The sequence below is a fragment of the Sardina pilchardus genome, chromosome 12, assembly GCF_963854185.1.
Source record: "Sardina pilchardus chromosome 12, fSarPil1.1, whole genome shotgun sequence".
Lineage (NCBI taxonomy): Eukaryota > Metazoa > Chordata > Actinopteri > Clupeiformes > Clupeidae > Sardina > Sardina pilchardus.
In genome coordinates, this window is record NC_085005.1 from 10,359,528 (window position 1) to 10,382,108 (window position 22,581).

The 22,581-nt window shown below is 45.1% G+C and overlaps 1 protein-coding gene across 1 annotated transcript in view; it reads left to right on the top strand.

Moving 5' to 3' along the window:
• Window positions 1-22,581, top strand: part of col12a1b (collagen, type XII, alpha 1b) — a 71,210-nt gene continuing 48,629 nt past the window's right edge. The window contains exons 1-15 of the mRNA XM_062551364.1: window positions 1-73; window positions 2,971-3,087; window positions 3,359-3,502; window positions 3,739-3,795; window positions 5,441-5,704; window positions 6,227-6,391; window positions 7,182-7,355; window positions 7,547-7,837; window positions 8,179-8,781; window positions 9,639-9,917; window positions 10,134-10,409; window positions 17,612-17,881; window positions 19,918-20,184; window positions 20,598-20,790; window positions 21,096-21,220. Coding sequence (XP_062407348.1) covers window positions 1-73; window positions 2,971-3,087; window positions 3,359-3,502; window positions 3,739-3,795; window positions 5,441-5,704; window positions 6,227-6,391; window positions 7,182-7,355; window positions 7,547-7,837; window positions 8,179-8,781; window positions 9,639-9,917; window positions 10,134-10,409; window positions 17,612-17,881; window positions 19,918-20,184; window positions 20,598-20,790; window positions 21,096-21,220 — 3,298 coding nt within the window. The remainder of the gene's footprint in view (window positions 74-2,970; window positions 3,088-3,358; window positions 3,503-3,738; window positions 3,796-5,440; window positions 5,705-6,226; window positions 6,392-7,181; window positions 7,356-7,546; window positions 7,838-8,178; window positions 8,782-9,638; window positions 9,918-10,133; window positions 10,410-17,611; window positions 17,882-19,917; window positions 20,185-20,597; window positions 20,791-21,095; window positions 21,221-22,581) is intronic.

The following is a 22,581-nucleotide window of genomic DNA, read 5'->3' on the forward strand; positions in this document are numbered from 1 at the left end:
ATGAAGACCAGGCTGTCTTTGGCAGCAGCTGCCATCATTGCAGCAGTAGTGCTATCTGCTGTTGGTGCTCAAGGTAAACTTCCCTAGCCACACTAAGATGGTTTCTTTCTTTCAAGCACCCCCCCCCCCTCCCTCCCTCTCTGTTTGGATATATATTGTTCAAAGATAGTCAATGATTTAATGAAATTTAATGATTTTTTTAATGAATTGCTTACCCCCCCATGTTGTGAATAGTTGTGTATCATGGTTCATGTCTCCTTGATTCCAAAATATTCCTTTTATTGATACTGCAGTGAAATGCTAAAAATATTGTCCAGCAGTTACTGGAATAATGCTTTGGTTAGTCAGTTCATATGCTGAGATTGTGGAAAAAAAATGTTTTCAAAGGGTTTAGAATTTTAGCATACCTTTACTTGGAGATGCTTTTATTTGTATTTGTTTAATTAAAAGTTGAGTCTGTGTTTCATGCATATGCATTGCAAGGGACTGGAGTACTATCTAGCATGGTCACTGCATATTTTATGTTTTTTTCTTTCTTTTTTTTAATCAGTGTTGCTGTTACAAGTATGACTTCATGTTTTCCATAAACAAGTGGTTTAGGCTTTTAGCAAAATGTCACTATGTTTACTGTTTTTTCCAGGCATTTGTTTTTCATACAAAAATATTATTATTTGCTTTTTACATTGACATTAACTGTTCACGTTGATAAACTGAAAAAGCAAAGGTCTAGAATGGAACTAGACTGTTCCAAGTACACAACATTATGTATTTCTGCGGCAGAGTGGAAAACAGAATGGAACATTTAACTACTTTCATCTTGGGGAGAAGATTGCATTTCTGGGGGCCAGATTTCTCTCTCATCTCTCTCTTCTGTCATCATGGAACAAAGCAACTAAATATGCCTCTCACACATCATAATTCCAAACGTCGAGAGGAGAAAAAGAAAAAAAATGAAGGCGTATTTTAGACTTCTGTGGCCCCTGCTTCTTTGTGCAGTTGTCTTGCTAACCATATGCCAAGTCAACATCCAGTGATCTAATGTTAGTATGTGGTCAGTAAATCCTCTCTCTTGAGATGGTTTCAATTAGACTTGGGCCTTCTTGCCCTATTGGGTCGTGACCAGTCAGAGGTCCCCAGTGGAAGACCACGGTTTAGTCATGCCTTCCTAAAGAGAGAGAGAGAGAAAAATGGCCCCCCATCAAAGTCATTCACTTTTCTCAGCCAGACTACCAGAGCTATGCCCTCTGACTGTTTGTGAACAGTCCGACAGCCTAGCTAGAATAAATGGAGATAGAAATGGGCTACTAATGAAGCAGCCCTAGGAAAACAGATGCAGTTCTCTAATACAGCGTGCTTTTAATATGAAGCAAGAGTGAGATTAAAATTAAGTAGACCACTACCACACACATTAAAGAGACGAGGGGGAATGAGTGATTTCATTAGTGTGTGTGCGTAGTGTGAGTGTGTATGTGAGTCTGGATTAAAGTGACTCCCAATGGGGAGTGTGTATGGCATGGGATAGTTGGGATGGGGCCCAATCAGCAAAAAGGAATGGAGTGATCGTGATCGTGACGATTGAATTGATCTGCCAGGTTGGTGGTTCTCATTATTGATGTTCTGTGTACTGGTCAAGCCTTTGCTCAGGCTACTTTTCCCTGTGCTCTTGCACAGTCAGTGTTCCCTGGGCCATGGCTTCACCATGATATTTTAAAATGATATTCTTCAAGTCACATGTTTGTCTTATCAAGGCTGATTATTTCTATAAATAGGCCCTTTAGGCGGGATGTAGGCGAGATGTGTAGTTTCAACTTTAGATGTCTTTCTCTTGCATCTGATCCTAACCGAAGTTAATGTTTGTTTACTATGTACTAGTAAAATGAGCGTTATCTCAGTTTGATCAGATTAAGGCAGGTTTTCAGTTATTTTTTTTTTTCTATTGTTTTAAATCACTTAATTTTAGAAAGCTCACAATCAGTTAGAGGTCTAGCATTAATAGAACAAATAGATTGTGATTCCAAGAAGAATATCATTTAAAATATTTTTACAAAAAGTTTCTTTCTACATGTGGTCTGTCTTGTACATGGAAATTTCAGTTCCACAAGTTGTTCCAAACAACTTTTCATGTACACGTGCATGATAATACAACAATCTGTTCAGATGAACACAACAGGTGTCACCATGACACCATGTTAATTTGTCTTTTTTTACTTTTTATGTATGTTTTTCATGATGTACAACTGTACTGTTTCATTGTTTGTGTGTCTGAATTTCCCTAGTTTACTCAGTATGTGAATAATGCTGTAGTAATGAAAAGAATGTACACCAAGGTCCTTCATGACTTTGTGTATTCTTTTAAAAGGTTTGCAATGGATGCCAGAAGGTGCAGTAAAGACTAGTTATGGTATAAGGCTAAGTGGCTAACATATTGCCATGGATTGCCTTCAGTTACTTCCTCTCAGGCTAGCCTGACTCCATTGTAGAATCGATACCATGTGTTTGTTGAAAAGAAAACTACTGTCATTGTCAACCCGGCTCAACACCAGGATTCCAGCCAAGCTGGGCTGACATCTTTCACAAGCATGCGAGTTCTCAGTCAGTCCATTACATGTGTTTTTGTGCCACTGTGAAGATCTCTGTGGAGCACCTCCTCTGTGTCGTCTGAAAGCCTTGTTCTCACTTGTGTGTGCTTGAGTTGTTCACTGTGGCCCCATGGCCCAACAGCTCAAACAGATGTCATTTTGAACCAAAATGGCCGCCTGTCATAGCATCTCTCATCACTCATCTTATATGGCCTTCGTCCATTTCTGCTGTCACACTCCCCAACAATGAACGAGATAACTTCGTTACTGAAGTGTTGATCGTTGGGATCCTATTGTCATCTGTACTTGTCTGTGTTTTTCTTTACTTAAGAATACATTTCTAAGACCACAAGCATGTATAATTAACATCTCCAATGTCCTCTCTCTACAGTTGTACCGCCCTCAGATTTGAGGTTTAAAATTCTAAATGAAAACACTGTAGAAATGTCATGGAGACCATCAAAAACACGCGTACAGGGATACAAACTACAAATAGTTGCAGAATCAGGTAAGTGAACTACCCCCCTCCCAAAGCCCCCCAGAGGCTTATCTCTGGGAATATGTTTTGAGGCCCGGAGTCAGATCAGCCACACCTAACCATGACATGATTAGTTCAGTTTTATGTCATAATGTCATAACTCATGTCATGTCAACAACTGGATTCTTGCTTTTACTTGCATCTATTTTCAGGCAGTTTGCCTTTGTATTGCCTTTGTATTTTGTCTTGGCAAATGAGGGTTGATTGCAGTGATTTAATAGCCATTTGGGTCCTTTTTCAGATGAACCAGACAGAGAAATGAACCTTCCATCGTCTTACACAAAGACATCCATCACAGACTTGACCCCAGATATGAATTATATGGTAACCATTATTTCATTCTCTGGGACTGAAGAGAGTTTACCCATTTCTGGCCAGATCACAAGTGAGTTGTATTTGATGATCGTTCTTCAAACAGTACAGCATTAATGTTTTAAATTGAAATCTTGAATTTCCCCTTGGGGATCAATAAAGTATCTATCTATCTATCTATCTATCTATCTATCTATCTATCTATCTACAGTATCTATCTATCTAAAATAAATCTTATGACACGATGGATACTACAACAGAAACACGTGCCCTAAAACTCACAATATCCTATTTTTTCTTATATTTCAGTCCAGTCCAGTGGAACAGGTGGCGGCACCAGGAAACCCCAGGTCACAGACTCAGTCAGTAAGTGGTTCCTTCTACATTGAGTTTGACATTGTAGACATTGCTGTGAGGGGTCTATGCAACATAATTAACTTAAGAAGAATACAATCAGTTGATAAATGTGACTAATTATGAGAATTAAATGTAAGATTTCACCATGGGATATGAGACTATACCAATTTTATAACCTACATATGTAGAGATATGTTCAGCTCTTAGTAGCTCATGTTGCATTGAACTATCCCCTAGTTCTAGCCACTCATCTGTGCCTCTGGGATCTTTCCATTTGAATGCCGTCGGCATTTCTGACTGGGAGTTTCCATGGCCTGTACCCTAACCCTAATCATTCTTTCTATTACACTTGGGTTGTAATTCCTGAGAAACGTAGCCACCGTGTTGATTAGCCCGTGTGTGTGTGTAGTCACACGTGCCGTTCATTGTAAAGCTGTAAATGCGAGGACGCTTTTTCCCCCCCGTTTCACTCTCTCGTCGAGCAGTGGAGGGTGCTGGGCTGGGAGTTAACAGCTGTATCGGGGACCCCCGGGCCTGGGTGAAATAAACTCTTAAAGCCCTTAAACACCGAGGGAAGTGGAAAGCATTACAGATCACACTTTACAAGTGTACTGTGGCCTCCAGTGTGCTGTGGCCTCCCCCTCCTACTCCTTTGCCTTCGCTTTGCCTCAGACTGGCTGCACCCCCCCCACCCCCCTTCCCTCAGATGAGACAGAATGTTTGGGCAACCCTACGCTCACTTTCCTCTCCGACGCATGGAGAAGGAGGTTGAGGAGAGACGGAAAATAATCTCCCAGCGCCGAGCAGAGCGAATCCACCTCCTCATATGTGGACTTCCGCAACCAAACGGCCCAGGGTTTTTTCTTGTGGAAATACCCTTCAACACATTTTTTTGTTCTTTTTCACTCCACACCCCCCTCTGCATTTTTCACTCATGGAAAATGCATTAATCAAAGTGCCAACAATAAAAACCCTAATGCCAAGTTTCAGTACCATCTCCTAGCTTGCCCAGTGAACCAACCAATCAGAACTCAAAGAGCGATCTCAGGAGGCACCAGAAAGAAGTTGGTGCATCCCCGTCATCACAACGTTTGCAACATGGCTGCTCGTCCAGTGGTAGCTAGAACAGACTGTAGATGATTAAGTTGTAAAAGAATGCCATGGAGATGAGTAATCTGTAAACAGGGACGTACTCACCCATTGCTGCCCTGATAACATGTCATTCTGAAAGCTCTGTCATTACATATTGGAAAGCTCATTGCTCAAGTTGTAAACTCTCTGTGCAGCGGAGACTTAGCAGGTCCTGAGTGTACAACAAAGTTACCAAAGGAGCTAAATGATTTACCTGGCTCCTTAAAGCAAAACCTGTGGACAGAGAACAAGTTCAGAGGGGCCAGTTATTTTTATGGATTTATTTTGTATCTTTTGTAAATGGGAACGCAAGCTGGAATATTTCATGGTTTTCTTTCATACATCACTTTTCCTTGACCACTTGTGCATTCACGTTCAGTTGCTGACAAGGGACTTATAAATATACAGGAACTGGACATGCTTTTCCCTTCCTAAAAATTTGTGCGGGTTCCGGTTCAGTGGCTTTCCAATAGATGCCGGAATTTTCCTGGGCCCTGACTCTGAATCTTCTCTCCCTTCCCAGAATGCACAGTTGGCGCCATTGCTGACTTGGTCTTCCTGGTGGACGGCTCTTGGAGTGTTGGGCGTGAGAACTTCAAATACATCCGTAACTTCATTAGTGCCATGTCTAGTGCCTTTGACATAGGGGAGGACAAGACGAGGGTTGCCGTGGTTCAGTACAGCACAGACACCAGGACCGAGTTCAACCTCAACCAGCACTCCAAACGGGGCGAACTGCTGCGGGCTGTCAACAACCTGCCTTACAAGGGTGGCAACACCATGACAGGTAAATCATGCATGCACTGATCTGCTCAGGTCTTCCACCTCTCGTCCGACATCACTTACAGCTTACACTTACAGACCAAGAGAGCCCCATGTACAAAGCAAAAACCACAAATGCAATGCAATGAAATGCAATTGCCGAATTCTTGAACACAATATAGGTTTTTGTCTTAGCCTTAAGGTAGACGGTGTGTTTCCATCTGTGCTGACTCAGGCCCTCATTGTCTTTGTGGTTTTTGCCTTTGGGCTGCTGATCTGGAGGCTCAGCCAAGCCCAGAGCAGGCCCGCCAAAATCTACTTACAAGGGCAAAAGCCTGACCTCCAGCTCTCCCATAACCACGAAACTCGAGATCTCCACCTTGAGCGAATACTTTCCATACAGTTTATGAGGGGAAAACAAATACTCTCTCCACTTGTTTATATCACAACGTAACGTTGGTGGACAATAGTTTTGTTTGAATTAAAACAAAACTACCACAAATTCTGCTCACTAATGTGGCGTCCGATCTGGAAATTTTTTGTGTAGGTGACGCCATGGACTTTCTGCTGAAAAACACTTTCACTGAAGCGGCTGGATCCAGGAAAGGGTTTCCCAAAGTGGCCATGATTATTACGGATGGGAAGTCACAAGACCCGGTGGAAGGCTACGCCAAAAAACTCAGGAACAGTGGAGTGGAGATATTTGTCCTGGGTAAGTGTGCACAGTTGCTTGAGTATGTGCTTGTGCATGTATGTCTGAGAGAGAGAGAGAGAGAGAGAGAGAGAGAGAGAGAGAGAGAGAGAGAGAGAGAGAGACATGCTGCAAGTCCATGTGCAAGTGTGTGTGAGTATGTGTTGCTACTCTCTTTTTTTTTTTTAAAGGACACATCTGTGTCTTTTGATCCTCTGTCCAGTGCTATGCTGTGTGGTCTTGGTGTGTGCCTCATCCCAAGCAGTTTTTTTTATGACAGGATTGAAAGCAAATGACAAAAATCCAACAGTCCAAAGTGTCAAATGCATTTTACAGACACCGTTGGCGGTGTTGTCATAGTTTCCAACTCCGAATGCAAAAAATATTCTCTCCTCAAATGTTTTCCAATGGCGATATGACCCACAGTTCCTCACTGCAAAGTACAAAGTGCCTCAGTTTGAATCCAGCTGGATATCCTTAAAAGAGAAAAGAGAAATGATAAACTTCTTCCCCGATTCGTATGTTTATGGAGCATTGCTAGCTCTTGACATTCCCTAGCAGCTCCCAAGACCTCAAAAAAAGTATGCTCATGTTAATTTTGCTCATTCTCACATGCCTGCATTGGATTTACAAGGAGTATTTGGGATTTATTGGTGTTGACTCTCCACTATAAATGAGTAAACTTCCTGTATTTGGCAGGCCGTGAGAGTTAATATGGGCTTGTGGAACATTTTCTAATTTTTTTTATGATAGGCCATAGATGAATGATGAGTGTCTTTTGTATGGTTCTTTCTTGTTATAAAAAAAAAAGGCATCAAAGAAGCAGACGAGGCTGAGATGAGACAAATGGCTTCCTCCCCACACAACACGCACGTCTACAACATCCCCGACTTCAACGTGATCAAGACCGTGCAGCGCAAGCTTATCACTGAAGTGTGTTCTGCCGTGGACAACCAGCTCAACACACTCGCCAGCGGAGAGGAAAGTGAGTCTGCCATATTTGCATTCGCCATGTTTTTTATGGTCACCTCACTGACTCTCCTCTGTGTCTGGGTCCCTACTCATTTGTGTCCTCTTGTTTATGTACTCACTCGTGGCATACTGTCTTTGTCTAGTGTCACATCAAAGGGTAATAAATGCATGCCTTTGTTTCCTTCTGGTCTCTCCTTTGCATAGTGGTCGAGGCTGCCTCAAACCTGGAAGTCACCGAGGTCACCTCCAAGTCCATGAGACTGCAGTGGGATGCCTCACCCGATGACGTGACCGGCTACAAGCTACAGTTAGTCCCGATGATGGCTGGGGCCAAGAGACAGGAGCTGTATGTTGGGCCCACACAGTCATTCGTGAATGTGCGTGACCTCACCCCTGAGACGGAGTATGAGGTCAGCCTGTTTGCCCTCAAAGGCCTGATCCCCAGCGAACCAGTCATGGCCATGGAGAAGACCGAGCCTCTTAAAGTGTCCCTGGGTGAGAATACTTCATCCTGTTTAGTGCCCTAGTGAGAACATATACAGCAATAATTCCATTCACTCCCATTTTAGCAAGCACTGCTGTTTGAGAAAATGTACTCTTTTTGTTTCTGTGAAGTGGCGTCTGCAGGTAGTTTATGTGCTCTCTGTTGAGTAAAAGTAAAAGTGTTGAGTTACTATGTTGGTGCCATGGATGGTCTAGCCATGAGTCTTATGTATTTTGCATGTTTGTTCATTGCTGCTTTGTTGAATCCTGCCAAACTTCAGAAAGTATAGCTCAACATATCAATCTATGTTGGTAGTACAATCCTAAACACAAATCTTCTCCTTTCCCCCTAGAGTGCTCCCTGGGAGTGGATGTACAAGCAGATGTTGTCCTCCTAGTTGATGGTTCATACAGTATTGGTCTGGCCAACTTTGCGAAAGTGAGAGCCTTCCTGGAAGTTCTGGTTAAAACCTTTGATATTGGACCCAATAAGGTTCAGATCAGCTTGGTCCAGTACAGCCGAGATCCACACACAGAATTTTACCTCAACACTCACAATGACCAAGCTGCAGTCCTCAAGGCAGTACAGACCTTTCCATACCGTGGTGGCTCAACTAACACAGGTCGTGCCATGACCTATGTTAGGGAAAAGATCTTCATTTCAAATCGTGGTGCAAGGGCCAATGTTCCTCGGGTCAATGTCCTTATTACAGATGGAAAATCATCGGATGCTTTCAAAGATCCAGCAGTCAAGTTAAAAAATGCGGATGTGGAAGTCTTCGCCGTCGGTGTGAAGGATGCAGTCCGCAGCGAACTGGAAGCTATCGCCAGTCCTCCCACGGAAACGCATGTTTACACTGTGGAGGATTTTGATGCCTTCCAGAGGATTTCCAATGAGCTGACCCAATCCATTTGTCTGCGAATTGAGCAAGAGCTGCTTAACATCTTAAGGAGAAGTGAGTATTGTAGCCTGTATACAATTCAACTCTGTGCATTTAGACATTGTAAACATTGCACTAGCTGAAATTAAACACATAATCATCTGTGTCCCTAGACCTGACAAATCCACAGATCAAGGCTTATGTGTAGTCAAATCTGAAATGTTTTTGTTGTGGGAAGATTTTTGCAAGTTTGTTTGTACATCAGAGCCTGCCAATTGAACCTGTTTTGAGACAGGTTCAACACATGTTGGAAATGAATATCTTATATAATTGGTCCCTAGAGTAGTGTTCTTGTACAGAGGAAACAGTTGCTCAGTTAACCGTAAAGTAGCCTAGAAATGAAATATATGCACCACTTGCCATTAATGGTTGTTGCGTCAGAGTCATTTAAAAGCCTGTTTTTTGGGGGGATAATGAGTTAGATTTAATGGGTTTAAATCGGAAGATTTCTTTTTTTTTTGAACAGCAAATCAAAAATTCATTGACCACATGCTGCCCATTAGATATGTCATAGAGTGCATTTGCAAAACGCACCTCATGTGTGGCCATTTTCTTTTTTTTTTGGTGCAACAATGTGTTGTCCATATGTACAATCCCCACTCTAAAGGAGCATGGAGAGGTTGCATGTGGAGGCGCTCTTCAAAGCCAAAAATTACTCACTCTGCATTACAACCCTGAAAGGTATTCAGTGCTGCCAGTATGTTGTGAAACTAACAGGAGGTTTGATTACCTATTATATAATTCTTACATAATAATCTTTTATGACAGCATGAAAGACTAGGGAGGATTTTCCAATCACTGGGTTTTGAGGTGAAGGGTCACTTGTGATTGAAGGCCAGCTGTGATTCAGACCTCCATCTATCTTTCCCTAGACCTGGTCGCACCCAGATCTCTCTCCTTCTCGGAGGTGACCTCCAGAAGCTTCCGAACTACCTGGGAAATCGATGCCAAGAATGTCCAGTCTTACCTGATTCAGTACAGGCCCGAAGCGGACTCCAGAGGGGACTATGTTTCCGTCTCGGTGCCAGGGGACAGCCTCACCGCTGTCCTGCTCCACCTTACACCCCAAACAAAGTATGAAGTCAACATCTATGCACAGTATGAAAAAGGAGAAAGCTTTCCCATCACCGGATATGAGACCACGCTAGAAGGTGAGAAATGCTTTCGTTTTCATTTAAATTGTTTAATTGTTTAATTTAATGCATTTAGTTTTTTTTAAAAAAAACTGAAAAAAAAGCATTTGTATAGCCCAATAAATGGCATGCACACATACCTTAGCAAACAAGCTCTGACTATAGAGGATTGTCCGTTTGAACTCATGCCAACATATAAAATAATGTAGGTGAAATCATTGTAATTTTGCACAGACTCGGGGACAGTGCGCAATCTCCGGGTGTCAGAGGAGACAACGGACAGTTTCAGGGTGTCCTGGGCGGCCGCCCCCGGGGCCGTGGCGAGGTACAGGGTCACGTACGTCCCGGTCAGAGGAGACCACCCATCGCAGGAGACGACCACCGCGGGCCCCGAGACCACCATCGTTCTCCGGCAGCTCTTGCCCACCACCACGTATCGTGTGAGCGTGTCGGCCGAGTACGGAGGCGGCCCGGGACCAGCCATGCAGATCGATGGCACCACCAAAGAAGGTGAGTCATGCGGCGAAGCCACAATGTGGCACGTTATGCATATAAAACGTGGCGTATTTTCCCCTTGTAATAATTTCACTCCTTCTATTGGCCTGTCATTTGAAAATCCAGGAGGAGAGAGAGAAAAAAAAAAAAAAAAGAAATGGAAAAAAGTCCATGTACACTCACATATGTTATTACACTGGAGAGTAAAGTGAACATTAAAGACTCAACTTCGTGAGGGGGAAATTTCATACAAGGAGGCATTGAGAATGCTTTCTGGGAGGCTTATTGGTGATGAAATGTTGTCCAGGAAGTGCTTTAGTTTACGGACCCCGAGCCAACGCCGAGGGTGGTGATCGGAAATAAACAAACGTTATGTCTGTTCACTAAGGCAACCAAATTCTTTGCCGTCATTATCATTGCTCAGAGCAGTTAGCGTTCACGGATGTTCCAGCTGCATTAAAGGGTCGTTTTAAATGGTGCAGCTGTGCCGTTTCCACTGCCATTAAAGGGGGTGGGCATGTTCCAGATGAGGAACTCACCCTTGACATGGAGAGTCCCACTACAATTGTGTAGCATACAAGACTCTGCCATGTTGACTTGTTGTCTGCAAATGCCTCTTTCAAAAGTCCTGAAAGTGTTCATCAAACAATCAGTCAATTCATTAACATGCATTGACATGCTTCTTCATAACAAATGTTCGGGAATTTTAGACATGTGCTTCCCAGACACGTGGATGGGCATGCCCACTAAAGAGGCTAATAGACAACGTGCACGATAGGTTCTTCCTGCACGCTCATTTATTTCCTTTGGCGCTTTATCTGTGTTGCAACGGAATATCTGTTATATTCACCTCCTTACGTTTTAACTCCGACACTGAATATTTGTTTGCCCAATAATAACAAGTTTAGCACACACATAAATCCTTCTTTATCGTAACATGCTGATACCCTAGCGCAACACCTAACCGGGCCCATGTAGACACTAATTACATTAACAGTAGTAGCAGGTTCTAACACACCTGGCTCCACCGAAAAAAAGGTACAGAGAGCCTTTCGTGCACATAGCCTGTTAATTATGGAGGACATATTACTTCATCCCATTTTGGCAGAGGACTCTGTCCTATCACTCTGTCCTTTGTCTCTGAATAAAGGCTGAAATCTGAGCCCAAAGGGGAAGAAAATAGGTATACTTAATTAGCTGCACTAATTATTACCATTATTACCATTAAAGTAAAGTCCAAGAGGATGTTTTCTCCCAGAAAAGGATGACATTAACAGTTCACATGTCTAGATGATCTTTCAAAGCCTGGCCCTTCTGAGCAACTTTTGTGTTAGGTCAATTACACATCATTTCGGTTCCCTGTATCTTTTATTTTTGGGACATGATAGCTTATTTATGTTGTGCACCAATAGGTAGAAGCTTTTGAATTGGTCTAAAAGTATCCTGAAAAAAAAATGGTCTAAACAAATCAGATGGGAGCCATTCCTACAGTGCCTATGTTTTGATTTGCTAAATGGATCCAAATCATAATTTTCTACTCCTGACTCTTCCTTTGGGGATTGTGCAAAAGTTGCCATGTGTTGCCCCGGTATTAATCTTCGCAAGTTCTCAAGAAGTTTATTTGCATGGTTGTCACTATCTGAGGGCCGCTCGACCCAGGGCAGTCTCCAAAGTCTCCCAGCGGCTGACTTGTCAGACAGGAATAACAAATAGAGAAGTGGCAACAGTGACGGCAGCCATCTGCTTCCCCCTGCTCAGGCCTCGCCCACCGGTCCTCCGGAGGACGCAGATCGGCGGCCGGGGTGATCTGGTTCTGGCATGGGGTCAAGCCTCGGAGCTCACCGCGCTTCGACAGCTACTGTATTTCCCCCCCCTAATGAAATCATTTGTCCTGGTGTGACTATGCGTGCTTCGCGTGCACCCATAACGCAGGAGAGACTGCCAAGCCCCCGGTGTTGGGTTGCGGCGGTCTGGTTTGATCATTTTTCTGGAGGAACTTTTTTGATCTGAAGGGAGCCACGCTCGGTCTGAAAAGAGAGTTTTTTTTTTTTTTTATCTTGGGCAGACGTACAGACAGAAAATTGATGACAGTTCTTTTTAGGTCGCTATCGCTTTTCATTAAGCGGTAAAACATTTCCGTGAATGACTCCTGCAAGTGAAACAGAAGTCAGGCTGCTGGTATGAGGTAGCTGCTGGATCTGGGGGCAGGCTTTACCCATAACCTAAACTTTGAGAGAGGCAGGAATTTGGCCTGCTTGGGTACTTAGGCTGCGAAGGAGCGAAGGGGAGAGAGGGATACAGTAGGAGGGAGAGAAGGAGTGAGAAGAGGAAGAGGGGAGGGGAGAGGAGAGGTGGAGGGTAGTTATGAGTAATTTTCCCCAGTACCATTTACCTTGTGAGGGCTTGCCTGGAATTTAAAGGCACTCTCCACAAACCATGGAGCGTGTGCTTTTCATTGGGAAAGACATAGAGGAGGTGCTAGTCTCTCACTCTTTCTCTCTCTCCCCCATATCCTTCCCTTTATTTCTCTGCTTTCCCCCCACCACACTACCCAGAAAAGTACCAAGAGCAGAATGATGAATGTATTCCATCTATCTCGCTAATCCCTCCGTTTCGAAAAATGTCCTTTCAAAAAAAGGAAAAAAAAGAGAAGAAAAAAAGAGAAAGAAACACTGAAATCCTTGACGGTATCCAGCCCTCTCCTCTCTCCTCTCCCTGTCCAGAGTTTTGGACAATAGGCCTACAGTGGCCTCTGACCCGAGGTGGACTCACTGAGTGGGCAGGGCTCTTGGAGCAGGTCCCAGCCTGTCGTGTTCTCCGGCACACACACACACACACACACACACACACACACACACACACACACACACACTGCTATAGTCTGCCCTTGGGCCAATGAGCAACCCTCCAGCATCCTCCAGAGTGCTGCTGAGGGCTTTTCTCTGTTTGGTTGGGTCCATGGCGTCATGCTGCTTCACTCTCCACAGGCCCCCTTGTCTCTCCCTTCCTGGTTTTTAAGGATCCAAGCCTTTCTCGGTGTCTAGGGGATGGGGGGCCATGTTGTCTGCGTAATGTACTTTTACTGGAATCAATGCAATGGCAGGAAAATTTCCTCTCGGGGATTCACGATGCCTCTCGGCCACTGGAATGGGCTGTGACATCACTAGGGAAAGTAGTGGAATAATTGCAAAAGCGTTATAATAGTTTTCAGATTTTAGTACTTTATGGCTGTACTTTAAAATTGTGTGTCAGTTGTCCAGGGACATGCTATAGTCTGCATGTGGCAGTGGACAGCCGTGACATGGAATTAATTTGTTCCATACAGTATGATGGAGTATAAGTATTATTTGCCTTTCCAAACAATTACCAGGCGCCTGAATTCCCATCTGATTTTGTCATTGACTGCTCAGGGTAAAAAGGGTAAAAAGTAACATCCTCACCAAAACAGTAATTTTCACTTCAGCCACATAGACATAGTCAATGACTTTCATTCTAAAGCATGTGTGTAGGCTCACATGTGGCCCTCTTCTGAGTGGTTAGCCTAATGTTCATCGTATGCCGCAAATGAAGAAACAAAAGTTCAAACAGCATAAACAAGACGAAATGAGAAACCAAAACTCGAGCCAGTGCAGCCGAGTGTGGGTGGGAAACAGACCGGCGGTGCGGTTCCCGGGCGGCCGGCTGGCCGACTGATTCGGTCTGGCCGCGGTTTTGCGTAGCGCTTCGTGTGGATGCGCCACCTGAGAGGCCTCTTGAGGGACGGCCATTTTGCGATCTGGCATTTGTCAGAGCGGGTAATACGTTCAAGCTGCCGCCCGCCCGCCGCCACTGCCGCTCTCTCCCCATCCCCACCCCGGGGATGTAATTAAAACAAACATGGAGTGGGTAGACGGCACGCTTTTTCAACACCTGCAGCCACTGACCCACCCGCCCACAACTCCCCCCCCCCACACACACACACCACCACAACACACCCCCGCTCTGCTCCGCTCTCACATCAAACATATAGTTTTGTTTCCAGTCCGTCTCCATTTGCTCTGCTGGCGCCTGTCACAAGCGAGCGCAGGCAGCAAACATCGCCGGCAGATTTCCTCCCGAGCTGGAATTTCATCTCCGAGAGAGAGAGAGAGAGAGAGAGAGAGAGAGAGAGAGAGAGAGAGAGAGAGAGAGAGAGAGAGAGAGAGAGAGAGAGAGAGAGAGAGAGAGAGAGACAGAGCAGGCGGGTTTTTGCGCCTTTTCGCCCGGCCGTCTCAAGGCTATAAGTCCCCCCTGTTGAAAAGGCTGAGAGCTAAATCAGACCCTGCTGTCCAGAGAGGGAGTACAAACAGCAGGGCTCTGTGCTTGTTTGTGAGGATGCTGTGCACACAGTCATGGCTCGAGGAAACTGTTTTGTTGTAGTTGGAAGCAATATGGGGGCTTATGCATAATCGACCACAGTTCACTCTTTGCCCCTGAGACTTGTGTTTGTCATTATTTCGGGCAGATTTGGTGGAAGACAAAGGACAAGAGAGAGAGAGAATGACAAGGCAATAGATATGTATATTACAGATAGAGATATAGAGATAGACAGGAAGGGAGAAAGAACGATACAAGAAAAGATTGAGAAAGAGAAAGAGAGTGAGGGAGATGGATACTCATGGGACTGCGAATGTGTCAAACACCCGAGCAGGGTAGTGAATTTACTGTGGTTTTGCTCAGTTTTGCCTCATGAAGGGCTTTGGAAAAAATGGGCTGTGGGTTGCCGGCAGGGATCACTTTTGCCAGATTCCATGTGAGAGCAGACTGCTGGTCTTATTTTCCCCTCCCCTCACTTTTCCTTCTCTCTTGCCCCCCTTTTCTCTCCCTCTTTTTTTCTCTCTCTCTCTCTCTCTCTCTCCCCCTTCCCTCTTTGTCTGCCTCCCTCCTTTTTAAAAGTCCATACTCACACAGCTTTGAAAAGAAGACTTTTAAGTGATTAAAGATGGAAGTGAGCAAACTCTTCACTAATGACAGCAGCCGGATCTCCGAGCAGGAAAGACAAAGCATGTGGGTCGTCCATATGTGCAGTGCGGAGTGATCTCTTTTAACCTCCTGCACGCTGCATTTTTTTTTTTTTTTTACGTCTTTCAAAGGTTCAATCTTCCGTGCTCACACCGCTTTGAAAGTGGGAGCTCTTTAAAATGATTGAGTATGGAATTCAAGTAAATCTTAACGAAAGGTGGCTGCTGTTTCTCAGAGAATGAAAGACAGAGTATGTGAACCTTCCACATGTGCAGTAAAATTAAGGAAATGAGAATTAAGCCAGGACTGGAATGGGACGCCTAAAAGGAATATTGTCTTTGATAGATTATTTTTGGCGTGGCAGTTGGAAAGACTTGCTCTGAAATCAGCCACAGCTTGCTTGCTGATCTATAAAATTAAACACATGCTTTAAAGGTAATCTCTGTGGCCCTTCAATTTTTCGTAAGACGGCGAAAATCATTTTTCCCCCTCTGAACGAAACGTCCCTGTATTTATTGCTTAAATGGACATGTGTTTCCATGTTGAATGGATTGGAAACCCCGACCCTCATATTTATCCGTTATTTCTTATGGGTCTCAGTTTGATCCCCAGTAAGCAACAGAAGATAATGGATTTTTCAAAAGCAGAAAAACCCTCTGGTGCTCTGGCCAAACGTCACTGTGTTGATCATAACTCCATCATCTCAAACATGCTGAAATCATTGAGACAATCAGGCACTGACCAACTGTGACTGAAGGGAGGTTTTTGAGAGAAAACGACATCCATAAACCAGGGACAGAGAGGTAGGTGTACCAAGCGGCTAGCGTTCCCCCGGCCGGCGCTCAAGCAGCGCAGCGCATAAGTCAGGCTGAGCATTTGGCCCGAGGCCCCCGTGGGCTCTGTGTCAAGTTGAGTCAGTGCTGGGAGGATTCGAATTGCCTGGATTCTCTGCCTGGGCGTGACACACACCAGACAATGAATGTAGCGGCTCTGACTCGGCCACAACTGGCACGGAGTCGCTGAGCTGCAGACATCACAATTGATGCATTAATTATTGCAGTTATTTTCTATTACCAAACACAGTGCTCTGGGAGAATGGTGGGAACGTGTGCGCTGACTTAGTGTGAAAAGTCTGGAAACCATGCGAGGTGGACTGGCGACAGCCACTTGGCTTGCGTGGGAGTTAAATCAGAGTTGGCCTTGGCGTGGGTGAAACAAATCTGTTGGTGGTACGCAGCTCTCCCATGGCTCGGCTCAGGGAAGGGCACACAACATGACCGCATGCTCGGACACTCTTACTATTACTTTCCGTGTGTGTGTGTGTGTGTGTGTGTGTGTGTGTGTGTGTGTGTGTGTGTGGGATGTGTGTCTACAGTATGTGCATGTGTGTGTGTGGGATGTGTGTCTATGTGTGTGCCATGCAGATGGCTCAAATCTGAGGTGAACTCAAGAAAGAGTCTCCTGTTCACTGTGCAATAATTCAGTTTCAGTAAAAAAAGTGAATGCACCCCATCTGGAATAAAATACATCATTGATCAAAGAGAGTCCCCCCATTCCAGGCACTTAAAGCTGTCTGGTGACCTTCAAGCTGACTTTTTTATGGCGCTCTGCGTGGCTTTCGAACAAGTGGCTTCAATGCTTTGGGGGTTACCAATGCATATATCTTATCTTTCTTTGTAGTCTTTACAACCTCCACCAGGTGTGAAGCTACGTTGTCACCCTCGGCGGATTTATATCTTCTATTAGGATGTTTTCAAGCCACACACCTGCACAGATGACAAGTGGGTAGAACGGTAATGGAGAAAAATGACTTTTCCACGAGCGTACTGTACATCAGAATCTCCTCAGGATATAAAGGAGGGGCTCGTCTCACTAAGTCCATATGGGTCCCTGAGCTGCGCCACTGAGACCTGGGCCATGAGGTGTTCAGTGATAATTCTTAGTTGATTGTCAAGCAAGTTCTAAAATATGTCCCCAAATGATGATTTATTCCACAAGAGCACACATACAGTAGTGTGCGTGTGTGTGTGTGTGTGTGTTTGTGTGTGTGTGTGTGTATGTGCATGTGTGTAAAGGGTGATCCATTAAATATACCGTAAAATCCTTCCCAGTAGAGTACAAGTATTTAGGTGATGTTGTTGGGTTCATGCAGTGTCTCGCAAAGTCCCATCCCGTCTGCTTCATGTTGTTTTGTTGCTTTCTCTCTCTCTCTCTCTCTCTCTCTCTCTCTCTCTTAGAGATGGGTGCCCCGAGAGACCTGGTCACGAGCGACGTCACAGAAACCAGCTTCGTGGCCTCGTGGTCTCCGGCTCCCGGGGGCGTGAGGTCCTACCGCGTCCGTTGGAACTCCCTGTTCACCCAGGAGTCAGGAGAGAAGACGGTCAGTGGGGGTGAGACCTCCACCATCTTGGACGGCTTGACCCCTGAGACCCTCTACCGGGTGAACGTGTACGCCGCATACGGCCGCAAGGAGTCGGAGCCACTGACCGGAGAAGAGACAACGGATGGTAAGTTTAAAGCAACACTAAAGAGTTTTTTTGTACCTTAAAATAATGCTTTCAAAATCATTTCAGTGGTTCATCAATTCATAGCAGTGTGAACGAACGGCACCTCTGCATTCACTTTGCGGCTCTCATAGTGGCTATAACCGCATGGTGTAAGTTTACCTGATGGGGTCGCGGATCTGTAGTTTGATGGAATGAGACATAATAAACTACAAATTTGACTTGCTTCGATGTCACAATACGTCATACTTTCATAAAATCATGCAACATATGTCTGTGGACATCATTACTTGCTGGATGAAAAAAAAATAGCCTGTGTGCGACAGAGGAAAAGTGCTTTAATGTGTGTTGCTTTAATGTAGAAACTTAGATGGCCAACCGGACTGTAGTGTGGTTATCACCCACAGAGTCAAGCCTTTCTTGGAGATTGGAAAATACTTTCTGAAGTGTCTTTGTTCCACTGAATAAACAATGGTTGATAAAGGCAATATTTGGATTACAAAGCGGAGCAACCTCCCCCAACCTCCCTATTCAAAAGTACATCAAGAGCCATTTTAAGTCCTGTCATGGGCAGCCATCTGTAATATTGACTGTCATGGCATTCTGTTTCCTGGATATGTCACTGTTATGTCAGAATATCTTCCACCACATCTAAAGCTCTGAAGGCAAAGTGACTAGGGGGGGGGGGGGGGGGGGGCTTCTGTTTCTATTCCTGCATGGGAAAAGCACACAGGGCCAGATGTCTATTATAAATTATAACCTAGCATTTTCATTAGAGCACAGCAACATCGGATGTAAACACAAAAGCATACCTCAGCATCCCTCTCAGAGCAAGAGCCAGACTTTATATGGCAGTAATATTTTTACCAGCTTGTCTGGCTCAGGCTTCCATTAATGTGCCTTGGAAGCATTCATCTTGCCTTGAGAGTGGAGTGATTGGACGATCTGCCTCCAATGAAACAGCTGGAACATTAACCAATCTGTTGCAGATCATGCCCACTAATACCATCCGACTAGTTCTGAAGTTAATTGACGTCTTGACAGAGTTTACGTTCAATGTGCCCAGGTCTGGACATGTATGTCTGATCTGTGAGCCACACTCATAATCTTAAGCGATGACACAGTCCTCAGACTCTACCACAAACACTTTGACAGAAACGAAAAGCGCAGAATAGAAAAAAATCACATTGGAGTCCTTTTTTGGGATGGATTCAATAAAAGCGTCTGCTAAATGACTAAAAGTTTTTTTCCTTTTTTTCTACCAAAAAGGAAATGGTTCATAAGTGGAAAATTTAGATGCTCTCAGCACTTTTTCTGCTGACAGATAGCCTCACACGATAAGGGAAAGGGATTGAATGTGTACAAAAAGGGTCCTTTCTTTGGCCTGCAAGCTGTGCTCGGAAATGAGCCTGAACTCAGAGACCAAAGCATTGAGCCATGTTTTAAAAGAAGCAAGATCTAGTCGTCATAGATGAGTTACCTTTTTACATGAAACTGATGTAAGCTCCTCTGAAGGTTTTTTTTTTGTTGTGGAGACCCCACTGTGAACTATCTCTAATACTCAGGGTCTACCACAGCTGCTTTAGATATAGGCGGACAGGTTCGTACTTGTCCATCAACTCAGTGAAATATTGGAGTTGAGATTATTGCCAGTAAAAAGTTCTCATATTCTTGGAAATTGGAAATTGGAAATTGGAACACTGCTGAACATTTCACACGGATCAACTTTGAAATTTTGAAAATAGCAAAATGGTCTGAGGAATCATACAAGTCCAAATAAACACGAAATGACCAGGATAGGTGAGGGGGGTGAATTTCAACACGTCAAATCATGACAACGCAACCATAAATCAAACTTGTGCTCAAGGAAGCCAGCCCTGTCTGTCAGTCAAGATTGTCGTATTTTCCAATTTCTTTTTTTGTTTAGGCGATAAGATCTGGCAAACAGTCTCTCAGCTGTCTCTCAGACTCACCTCTCAAGTGTCTCCTCTCTCCCTCTCTCTCCTCCCTTCTCTCCCTGACATGTGCACTGACGTCAGCCTCTGCGGCGGCCAAGAAGCTGACCGTGTCGGACGAGACCGAGCGCACCATGCGGGTGACGTGGCTGGCGGCGCCGGGCAAAGTGCTCAACTACCGGCTGAAGTACTCGCCGCAGGCGGGCGGTCGCGAGGTGGTGCTCAAGGTGCCCGCCAACGCCACCACCACCGTCATGAGGAAGCTGCAGCCCATGACCACCTACGACATCACCGTGCACCCCATGTACAAGCGAGGAGAAGGCAAAGCAAGGCAAGGAGTAGGAACGACACGTACGTTGGTCTATAAATTCAACCCCCCCCGACGGGTCGCTGGCTGTGCTGGGCTGTGCTGCGCTGCGCTGGAGAGCATGGTGGGATTGCGAGGGTGGTGTGGGAGGCTGGTGTGTGTGGGGGGGTTTGTTTGATGAAACTCAAGAGCACAGCTTATGCTGGGGAGTACCCACACATGTGCGTGACTAATGGATTCAATTTAATGTTACATATGTTTTGAACTAATAATCAAGTGGTATGTGGTGGGATGATGGATCTCATTGTTCCTACATCCACGTAGCGGGGATGGAAAAAAAAATAATCGTTAGGGGTCTGGATTTTTCAGGCTGCTGTTGCAAGATTGCGGTTGAACTGCTAATCTCTCGAAATGAAAATGTGCTGATTTTTTCCTCTTTTTTTTTTTGTTCCTGCAGTCTCACCCTATAAACCTCCCAGGAACCTTCAAACCTCCGAGCCCACAAAGACCAGTTTCCGCGTGAGCTGGGACGCAGCTCCAGGCAACGTGAAGGGCTATAAGGTCACTTTCCACCCCAGTGACAATGATATAGACCTCGGGGAGCTGCTTGTAGGCCCTTATGACAACACAATCGTTTTAGAGGAGCTCAGGTAATTTAAGAACTAAGCAGAAGTAGTAGTCAAAGTCAAAGTCAAAGTCAAATTTATTTGTATAGCACGATTTACAGACGGCTGAGCCGCACCAAAGTGCTTCACAGTATTATTAGTATTATAGTATTACCATTGGTGTTTGTCAAGCGGGGAAGTATTTGACGGTTTAACAATGCAACTGCCCTCATTAAAGGCCAGGATATACCTTCATTTGCAAAAGTCACAGCATGCAAGTGGTGAAGCTCTGTTTGCTCTCTGACTCTGAAGATTTAGGGGTAACTGGGTTCGTTTCTCCTTTCCCTCAGAGCTGGAACAAAATACTCAGTAGCTGTTTTTGGAATGTTTGACGGAGGGCTGAGCATGCCTCTCGCTGGAGAGGAGAAGACTACCCTCAGGGACGCTCCCGACCCCCCCGTCTTTGAGGACAACGGTAAAGCCTCGTGCACCAACACCATTCCCAGTCTAGCCGGAGACAGTATAGCCATGCGTAGTCCAAACGACAGAGGATGCAGGCCACTGATGCAACCATAATTACGACCACAGCTCCCGTGGTAGCTACCGCCACAACCACTGTGTCTGCAGAATGGCTACTCTGTCAAGTTATTGCACAGTAACTCCATCATCAAAACAGTCTGCGAATACAATATAGATAATAGCAAAGCCAGGGACTGATAATGTAAACTAATTACTGTGGCGTCATTAGGGCTGGCTCTGTTCAGTGTCATCTGTCTAAAGATCTGAGGTCCACTTTCGAATGCTATTCAGATCATTTACACCCGTTAATACTTTGGATTAGCCTTGGTCTGTCTTTGTCCCCAATTTCACCATAATCTGATTAGGCACACTACATTCTTACCCTTATAAAAACAGGGCCAGGCATGCCAATGGAACGAACAAACAAATAAGGGTGGCTGCTGTTGCGTCTGTGTCTTGCACATATATTAATGTGGCTCTGTTTCTGCGTGTCCTTAGAAGCAAAACAGCCTAATCCATATTTCCTTGTGGCAAAGAAGGAGCAATGGAAACATTTTCTCCGCTAGCACTTAAAATGTTTTACGACCTGGAGATGCCGGGAGAGAAAGAGAGAGGGGGAGAAAGTGAGCGAGAGAGTGCCAAAAAAGGGACAGGCAGCAGTGAGATGGTGTGTGTGTGTGTGTGTGTGTGTGTGTGTGTGTGTGTGTGTGTGTGTGTGTGTGTGTGTGTGTGTGTGTGTGTGTGTGTGTTTGTGTGTGTGTGTGAGTGAGTGAGTGAGTGAGAAAGAGAGAGACAGCAGGAAAGTGAGTGAGAGAGAGAGAGAGAGCAGGAAAGTGAGAGAGACTCAAGGAGTGAGTTCCAGAGAGAGCTCGACGGCTCTGCACGGCCACATAGCAGCGTGAGGCTAGGAAAATGTTATGTTTTTCCTGAGACTCGGGAGATGCTGCCCTGACCCTGGACATGCAACCCCCTTCCCCCCATAATAGAGACCAGATTCGGGGACCCACAGTCGACCTGACAGAGCTGTCGCCTTCCAGTCTCTGGTCTTGAAGTGCCCTGCCCAGTCACTCAAGCATAACACAGGGGGAATCGTTCAGTTGGGCTGCACTGCACAGGCGCGCGCACGCCTCGGTATGAGGCTGGCGGAGGGGTGGGGAGGCAGTTTAGGTGTTCAGTGGAAAGTTCCGTGTGTAAAATGGAAAGCATGGGGGCGAGACGGCTGTCGTCTCATAACGCCATGTTTAGAATGATGCTTTCAAAAAACGTCCAGGAAGACCGTCTGAAAATGTTCGGTATGTCATGGTGGCCCTGTTGGGA